The sequence below is a fragment of the Macaca mulatta genome, chromosome 4 (assembly GCF_049350105.2).
Source record: "Macaca mulatta isolate MMU2019108-1 chromosome 4, T2T-MMU8v2.0, whole genome shotgun sequence".
In the NCBI taxonomy this organism is placed as follows: Eukaryota; Metazoa; Chordata; class Mammalia; order Primates; family Cercopithecidae; genus Macaca; species Macaca mulatta.
Window position 1 is genome coordinate 134,323,133 of NC_133409.1, and position 10,058 is coordinate 134,333,190.

The 10,058-nt window shown below is 37.0% G+C and overlaps 1 protein-coding gene across 1 annotated transcript; it reads left to right on the plus strand.

The window, feature by feature from the left end:
* Positions 1–562: 562 nt before the first annotated feature.
* On the plus strand, positions 563–9,768 carry LOC144340743 (patched domain-containing protein 4). Its single transcript, XM_078001326.1, has one exon. It carries the CDS (start codon positions 664–666, stop codon positions 2,194–2,196), a length of 1,533 nt encoding a protein of 510 aa, XP_077857452.1. The 5' UTR covers positions 563–663; the 3' UTR covers positions 2,197–9,768.
* The last annotated feature ends 290 nt before the right edge of the window (positions 9,769–10,058 follow it).

Genomic DNA, 10,058 nt, shown 5'->3' on the forward strand with positions numbered 1-10,058 from the left:
AATCAAGTCTGTGGAAATTGGTTTCTAAGCCATTTGGCCACCAAAGAGATTATCAACATTATAAAATCAGTTTAGAGCCATTTTTAATTGTTTAACATCCTTTTAAATCAGCATATAAATCAGCTTGAAACAAAAGTTAGGAACTGTCAGTCAATGAATCAGCTAACCAAGCACTTGACATGATGTTAAGGGTCATTTGAAGGCACACAGATAACAGCCCCTGCCCTTGACAACTTACTGTCTATTTAGGAAGACAATATGTGTTCAGGGGAAAAACTCATGTAATAATGTAACATTATATTTACAATTTGTCATATTAATAGAACAGACAGTACATGTTTCATTTTTCCCAGAATATCAATAAATTTGGGCTTTGCTAAAGTGAAACAGGGACCGAATGTATCCTGTCCATAACTCAACTTCTGAGGCCCTGATAGGAGGATCACAGCCCTTTGAAGATTAGAGTATAAAGTGCCGTTTAGCATACATAAACTATAAGGAATTCACTTGAGCCATAGGAGGAAATAAAAATAATTATTATTTTCTTTTTTTAAAACATTAGGTCATGGAACTAAAGGAGTGTTTGAGCTTCTGTCTGGATGGCGGAGAACCAAAGAGAACTTGCCCTTCAAAGACAGGATAGCAGATGCCTATTCTGACGTGATGGTCACCTATACCATGACCAGCTCCCTGTACTTCATCACTTTTGGCATGGGTGCCAGCCCATTCACAAACATAGAGGCTGTGAAGGTCTTCTGTCAAAACATGTGTGTCTCCATTCTGTTGAACTACTTCTACATTTTCTCCTTCTTTGGCTCCTGTCTGGTCTTTGCTGGCCAACTAGAGCAAAACCGCTACCACAGCATCTTTTGCTGTAAGATCCCTTCTGCAGAATACCTGGATCGCAAACCTGTGTGGTTCCAGACAGTGATGAGTGATGGGCATCAACAGACGTCCCATCATGAGACGAACCCCTACCAGCACCACTTCATTCAACACTTTCTCCGTGAACATTATAATGAATGGATTACCAATATATATGTGAAGCCATTTGTTGTCATCCTCTATCTCATTTATGCCTCCTTCTCCTTCATGGGGTGCTTACAGATCAGTGACGGAGCCAACATCATCAATCTACTAGCCAGTGATTCGCCAAGTGTTTCCTATGCCATGGTTCAGCAGAAATATTTCAGCAACTATAGCCCTGTGATAGGATTCTATGTCTATGAGCCCCTAGAGTACTGGAACAGCAGCGTCCAGGAGGACCTAAGAAGACTCTGTAGTGGATTCACTGCTGTGTCCTGGGTGGAGCAGTACTACCAGTTCCTGAAAGTCAGCAACATCAGTGCCAATAACAAAAGTGACTTCATTAGTGTCCTGCAAAGCGCATTTTTAAAAAAGCCAGAATTCCAGCATTTTCGAAATGATATCATCTTCTCCAAGGCAGGGGATGAAAGCAATATCATTGCTTCTCGCTTGTATCTGGTGGCCAGGACTAGCAGAGACAAGCAGAAAGAAGTCATAGAAGTGTTGGAAAAGCTGAGGCCCCTATCCCTCTCAAAGAGCATCCGATTCATCGTGTTCAACCCCTCCTTTGTCTTCATGGACCATTACAGCTTGTCTGTCACAGTGCCTGTTCTGATTGCAGGCTTTGGTGTACTCCTGGTGTTAATCCTGACTTTTTTCCTAGTGATCCACCCTCTGGGAAACTTCTGGCTAATTCTTAGCGTCACCTCAATTGAGCTGGGCGTTCTGGGCTTAATGACATTATGGAACGTCGACATGGATTGCATTTCTATCTTGTGCCTTATCTACACCTTGAATTTCGCCATTGACCACTGTGCACCACTGCTTTACACATTTGTACTAGCAACTGAGCACACCCGAACACAATGTATAAAAAGCTCCCTACAAGAGCATGGGACAGCCATTTTGCAAAATGTTACTTCTTTTCTTATTGGGTTAGTCCCCCTTCTATTTGTGCCTTCGAACCTGACCTTCACACTGTTCAAATGCTTGCTGCTCACTGGGGGTTGCACACTTCTGCACTGTTTTGTTATTTTACCTGTGTTCCTAACGTTTTTCCCCCCTTCCAAAAAGCACCACAAGAAAAAGAAACGTGCCAAGCGAAAGGAGAGAGAGGAAATTGAATGCATAGAAATTCAAGAGAACCCAGATCACGTCACCACAGTCTGAGGGGTATAGACCAATGGATTATTTTTCTTTTCCAGTATTGCACAATGATGCAGGGCAAGTAAAGCTCAGACCTCAGCTGCTTGGGCTGGCCAGGGGTAACAAGGCAAGTCAGATCAAGAGTGCATTATTCATGACACTTCAAGGTGTCTGTTTCTTGAGGGGGGAAGAGGGAATAAAAAAAGAGGAAAAAGTTATTTGCAACCCTGTTCTCCTCTAAAAACAAGTTTCTGGATGTAATCTGAGAGCTCTTCCAAGGAATGGATGAATCAATGGAGTGTTGAGATAGAAGGCCAAAAGAACCAGCTGCTTTTAAAAATAAAATGCTTAGGAGTGATGGAGAAGCAAGGAAAGGTGTCCTTCAAATAGGGGGAAAGACACAGGATATGTGCCATGGCACTTTTCATGCTTGTTTTTTGAACAGGTTGGTCAAAGGAAACCTATGCACTTGGGAAGTACATATTTAATACTGTCTAAACCAAAGGACTTCCCAATCCATTTTATGTGTACATATATATGTATATATCCCATATATACATATACTTAGACTTGTCTTTATGTGGAGGGAGGTGTCCATTTGCAGATAGGCTGGCCTTTCCCTAGAAAGTCAAATCAACCTTAGCCAAATATATAGATTCATTAATAGCCATTCTAAATCAACCCAAGTGTCTCAGCAGTAAGAGTGCCATTCAACTGTGAGATAAGGAAAATAAACAGAGATGTGAGTTCATTAGATTATGCATATCATGTCAGCAGTCATCTAGACTTTTGCTTTGGATGACTTCGCCAAAAAAAAACCACAAAAGGCATTTGAATTAATAACCACATGGACAAGGTTTACAGTTTTATATTAGAAATAAATAGCTGATATGGATTTTCATTGGCTTTTACTGTGTTTGGAAGGCTGATATGACTGCTTTCAGTGAGCTCACCCAACTGCAAATGAGCACTTACACAGATTATCCATATATGTGTCTAAGGGTGCACAAGTATGTGTATGTGAGTTGGGATACTCCATAGTTACACTGTTCTTATTTTAAATAGGGAAAATAACTGCTGTGGAATATAGTTAATTAACACAGGAGAAAGGAGACATAACTAGGAAACTCATAGAGCAAAATAGAATAAAATGGACCATACCCACTCATCACACGCCATTTACTGGTTCTTAGTGTAAGGAAACTATTCTAATCCTATAAACTCTAGTGAATTCCTTGCATTAGTATTTGGAACATAACCCAGGCCATGATCACTACAGTGGTGGTCACTATACCTACTGCAGTATCATTTGTAGCTTCTTGCAATAGCGTTGCTCTTGTTACCTGGAAAGTGCTCCTCAGTTGGCCCACCTCCTAGGGTGATCACAGCTCTCCATGGGTGGCATATTAATTGTAACCGCTGCTGAATTCTTTCTCAAACAAAAGTACTGAAGTAAAGGTTTTCATTAAGTTAAAGTTTAAAACTACTTCCAAGCAGATGGACTCAGCCTGTTGGGTGCTTACTTGGACTAATGCTGTGCTTCCTGTCACAGAAGATTACTAGAAAATGCCTTTTCCCATGCCAAGCAGTAACATAATTTATTTCCAGGTAGGACAGAATAAATGTCCAATGATTATAAAATCTGCTAGTAAGCTTTTACCTAGAAGAAAGCTACTGTTTCCCATCAACTTTGGTTCTATTGGTTCTATGTTTTAATCAAATTAATAATAATATCTAAAATAACGAAACTCCTTGACTCAATTATGTTCAGAAAAAAGATACAAACAATTCCATTCTTGTTATAGTCGCTGGAAATGAAGTTGATAGACTAATGAAGTAACAAAACAAGTGTACTTAGACATATAGCTTTCCAGGATATAAAGGGGAAAAGGAATAGACCCCAAAATGAAAACATTTAAGTAGTATTTCATTTATTAAATGGAGTTTGTTTTGTTTTACCTTGAGGTAATTGGGTTTCAACAGGAAATGATGTATGTCTTCTCCATTGTGTCAATTTCACTGCAATATCTATAGATTTAAGCATGGAAAATTATTACCCATAACCATAGGGTTGTTGCTTTTACATTATTTGTAAAGTCATGTTACAAATACTCCTAGTCTTTTGCCTCATGAATTGCTGTACTAGAATGAACTGGTATTTCATACAAGTAGCCTCCAGACCATTATCTCATATCCGAAGTAGAAGTTTCTGAGGAAGTTTTTGGCTTAGGTTTCAATTTTTTGTTTGAGTGGGGGTTTTGTGGTAGGGGTGCAGGGAGGAGGAGAATTCCTCTTACAGATTACTCATCATTTGTAAAGATTTTTATTTTTTGGCATCCCTTTCAAAAAATGGGAGATAATCACTGAGAAAGTTAATTAACTATCACTCCTTCCCTTTATGTGCCATGCTCCACTCATTCACCTATGTTTTAAAAGATTGGCTATTGGGGTTGGTTTTTTTCTTGGTTCCTATAGACATTCTGCATGCAAAGAAGATTGGCAGGCTGATTTACAGAGAAAGAAGCAAGCATGCCAGTTGTCAAATGCACATGGAGGAAATGGCGTATGCTGCCAAACGGCCAGGGCAGATCTAATATTATGTCTCCATCCAGATAATCTGTTTGGATAGGGAAGAACAGTTCTTCTTTTTTAGTTTGTGTCTTCAAGAATCAAAGTGTCTAAGATAAATATGAATTTCTCATTGTTCGAGTGACTAGAGGGCATTTTGGAAGGAATGTTATCTTTTCCAGGACACTGTAGTACTCTTTAGAGAACTGTAGCAATAATTTACTGAAATGGAATTATTTGTTCTGGAAGAATTAATATACCACCTAAAATGTCTTATCTCAGTACTAGGAAGTAATTTAATCCTAAGAAGCATCTAACAGAGCATCATCTGACCTCCCAACCTCACTGTGAAACAGATGTTTCCAAGAATTCCATTTCCTAAATACTAAGATACATCCTAAGATATGAGATCATGATTTGCAAGTCACCCCCAACCCCAACCTTTTTTGGTAGCTTGTGTGCACCTCTCCCTAGTTTTTCAAATTTACACTCATTGTTTTGTTCATTTGTGAGGTACTAATGCCATTCAAATTAGGAACTTATCTATTGTCAGCAGATGACCTGTTAACTCCTAGAAGAGAAGAAATTTGTGGGAAATATGTCAACTTTGTTTAACATTTTATTTAATTGAAACATGTATGCCCTTAAAGTAAGATGTTATAAAGTTTGAAAAAACTACTACTTTTCTATATTTAAACTGGAATGTGGATTTATTTCCTTCCATCAGAATTTAAATTTGAATTAGAAAATGCCATGTGAACTCCACTCTCTTTGATGTTAATAAACTTCAAAGAGGTACTCACCTAAATTACAGAAAGAGATCAGCTAAAAGTTAGATTCTTAACCGCTTATGGTTAAAGGTAATCATACCTTAGAGTTAGACCAAGCTTAATTCTTTTTAATGAAAGTCATGTTTAGATGTCTTCCCAGGAATTCTTGCAGTGACTCTGAACCTCTTTGAAGGTTGTGCATGAGTATTCTGTGAAAGAACTATACTCCTCTATTGTTGTATCATGTAAGTGGCTCTTTCCTATTTGATTCCCATTTATTTCCACAGAATTTAGGTTTTTACCTTGTGAGGTGAGAAGAATAATGATGACAAATGAAGTTTTATGATGCTATTATAGTTATTCTTGAATGTTGAATTCAAGAGAGTAAAAGCTTTGTCCATTTTGTAATTATCGCACTTTCCCATAATAAGCTAATCCTTCTAGGCTTGTGGTTAGAGCTAGGGATGAACTATTGCCATTCAGAATTACATGTATTTTTATAAGTTGACTGTAAATATCATCATTACAGTCACATATTTTTATGACCAAATAGTTATGAATGCACGGCACTATGCATGCATTGCTATTAATAGTGCATAGGTTATTAAAGACACTATTTTCAGGGTTATTACAACTTTTATTAAAATTTCTTACATCAACTATTCATAAATGCCTCATGGCTTTTGGTCTTAAGGGCCTAAAGCCTACAGAAAGTTCCATCCCCAGGTAAGCAATTTAAGAATTGCCTTCCCTGGGTATCAGTAACAGCCACCTCTTCTAGAATGACCTTTGGAAAATCTCAGAAGCGAAATCTGGCTTCCAGGTAAAGGGCCTAGCATATTCTGTATTGGTTAGTCAATAAACATAATTTTATGTCTTGTGTTTGCTAATCTTATGCTGAAGCAGAAAATATAATGCCATGAGACTGGCATTGAGATACTGTCTCTTAGAGATTGGAGAAGTCAACAATTTGCTTGGCATCCTACCACAGGGATCTTTCTGTTCAGTCTGGTTTGTTGGTGTCTGTGAATGATATTGGCAATCTTTGCAAAAGTGAATCTGAAAACTGTTACTTACTCCAAAAGAGCCTCAGAGGCACTTTTCTTCCCTTTAAAAACAAAAAACAAACAAACAAACAAAAAAGGGTTTTAGCTCTTTCTGTATTACCAAAATTTTGTGACAATTTTATGACATTGACTCGAAACATATTTATGGCTGAATTGGTATGCCCTTGCTATTTCCCCATCTTCAATCTCAGTATAAATTTGAACATCATCACTGTGGTGCAGACCTTTATGGTAATATTTTAAATCAATGATCTGCAGATATATTGTATAGGGAAAAATCAAGTTTTTTACTGCTTTGTCTACAAAATAACTGCAATGATATTGACTCAAGTGAAAGCAGCAAAATCGTAAGTGAGGGCAACAAAGCCACATTGCATGAGGTCCAGCAGAGGACGGACTGTGTATGGGTATAGTAGCAGTAAATTACCTTGATTTCTCAACTAAAGGACCAAGATTAACCCACCATCACGTTTTACTTAGGGAGCACAAGAGGTGGTGTTCTGTGTTTGAAGTGTTGTGGAGTTAGATCAGGCGACATTTGAAATGACACTGGAAGGATATTGAGAGATGAGCCCACATCTCAGAAATCAAGATGTCTGTAAGTAGGTGTGATAGAACAAGTGGAATAATACCACATATTCTGTGATTTAGAATACAGCAGAGAGAATCATGTAGTGTTGCACAACTACAGATTCTCAACTGCTAGCAAACTTGATCATAGGCAAATACATCGCACTTGAAGACTGGGTTCTCACTTGTCAGATTCATAACCTAAAATTTGCGGTGGGAGGTGCTCCTGAATTTCCAAGCACAAAGGAAGAGCCATAGACCCTTTGTTAGTGAAAGTGAAAAGCTAGGGAGACTCTTTGTAAAGAAGCTTAATGTAAGCACCGAGATAAACTTCATTCATTCCCAGAGTGGCTCTCATCATTGACTGGATTTTGTGAGTCTTTGAGTCATAATGAACGCTTTTTATGATACTTAATTTCTGATACTTTTTTTCATACTTAATGAGGACCTCCCTATTGCTGATAGAGAAGCCACCTGCTTTTCTCATAAAATGGAAAACAATTCAAAAGAGCAATATATAGGGTTAAGAATATATTTATAGTATAGCTTGCTAGTCTACAAATCACATTTTATGTCTTCTGCATCTCTAAAGATGTCAAAATTAAATTGGAGTGTACCTTAAACTGAAAACCTCTATAAGGCAGATATTTTTAATATAATGAAGTATTTATAAAGAAAACCATCACTGATTTTGCACTATCTTAAATTACAGAAAGCCAGCTTCTACTATTTTTCCCCAGTTGAAAATTTCCCTTAAAAAGATCTCACAGGTCATGGTAATTATAAAATCTTAATAATCAGAAAGAAACTTTAGGAACAGAGTAGGAATCATCCACTGATGGTGTGTGATTCTTGGTGTGTATGTTTTTATTGAACTTATCTGAGCTGAGGTTTTTAGAAGTCATTTGCAACTGAGCTCTAGTTTCCCAACAGCGAATGGCATGGTCCAATATAGGAGCATTACGGTTTTCTTTCCCTCTATTGCCACAGTTCGTAGAGTAAGCACATTACCCACAGGGCTCTGTCAAACCAGTGGGGGAAAAAATCTACTGCTTTGGAAGATTACATTGAAGAATTTCCTAGGAATAAGTAGGAGAGACTCTCATGGATGAAAGATTAGTGATGTTTAATAAAAATGTGTAATTTTCATTGCTATACAAATTTAGCTTATATTTTCAGTAGAGGCAGTCTACAGTATGTTATGGGGAGCATTTAAATTATCTAATGTAATATGGTTACTAGAATCTCTCCCTGGACACTGAAATACCTTCTATCATTTTATCTGATGAATTCACTGGTTGTTGCTAGCAACACTGATAGAGCTGGGGGGTAAAAAAGAACAGGCCATCATATTCTTGCATCTCCTGGTACAGTCTGTAGCATCTATTTTCAAGTAGAATAACGAAATCTGGCATCTTTTCTTCACAAACATAAATGTGCTACAAACTGATAAATTAGACCTTAAACTGGTCAATGCAAATATCCCAAAGTTTTAGTAGAGTTTAAGCAACAACTTTATTATACTTTCCTGTTAATTGTGCATATTTTTCAGCAATAGACTTTTTTGCTCTTAACTAGGAAATCTGTCACAGATTGAAAAGGGCAGAGATCTCTCCAAGCTACCTCATAAGGGTATTTAAAGACAAAATAGCACACAATCTTTGATTAAATGGCAATATAGTAAAGCCACAAAGCAATATTATTTATCACCTTTCCTTGATGCTTATTCACTTTATCAAATTAGACAAGGCAAAATGTAAAATGAGCACTGCTATATGCAGTCCCACTTACACATTCTGGTTAACGTAATATTCATTAATATGAAATCTCTCAGGGCAGTTGTTAGTTGTTTCTCTACAGATATCCCAGAGCACAAAAATTGACTCAGAAAGAGAGTAATCTGACTTTGATTAGAGGCAGCGGTCTACCTAGTAAGATGCACAAATAATCTGTGAATAATTTCAGAAAAATTCCAAGTGCATTTCACTTATCACTTTTCTTGGAGGAAAAAAATCTGCTTGTGTGTTTATTTGTTTGTTTAATTATTCTAGGCAAATAGAAAGAGACAAAGTTACCATTATTTGGCATTTTACTTAAGTTTTCTTTTCCTCTGGAAGGCATTGCTATTATTTTCTACTAAATTAGGGTTTTTAAAACACAAGTCACTTACGGAAACATTAGCATCAATGAAAAGAAAACTCCTAGGGAGGAACAGTCTTCACCCATGCATAGACAAATTGTAGAAATGAGAGTAAAAGTTGAGCATTTTTATTTTTTTTCCTAAAACAAAAACCCACTTGTTCTTAATCCTAGCTAGATAGAATACCAATTTCTACAGCAAAGAAGGATGACTAAATGTATGACACTATGAAACTTTGATGTATTAACACAAACCTCATGGCAAACCACCAATTCCAGATGTCTTTACCCATAAGAATATTCTTTCTAAAATACTCTATTACATGTAGCTTCATCCCATTCATAAAAACTGCCTCATTTATCACTCCCAAAATAGTACAAACAAAGCCATTATAGGTTTCTGCTCTGTAGTTCTGTACCTTGGGCTCTACAACTAAAGCTACCTTACTGAGGAAAGCTTAAAAACGAATTGTGAACAGAAATGTCAAATCTAAAAAACATTACCCAAGTTGTATTTCCATCCAAAAATATCTCCTGTGAAATAGAAGACTGCTGTGTGGCCATTTTAGATCTCACAAAGAAGAAAATATTTTAAAAGTACCTATTTTGGATCTTACTAAGAACCCAAACCAAAAGTCCTTCCAAAGTTTCCAATTCACCTGAATTTGGTCCATTATCAAAATTTACCTCTACTTTGGTCAGTGAAAAAATAATTTGCAAACTAGATTTTTCTTAACTATATAAATAAAGAACAAGTTGTTTCTCATAGATT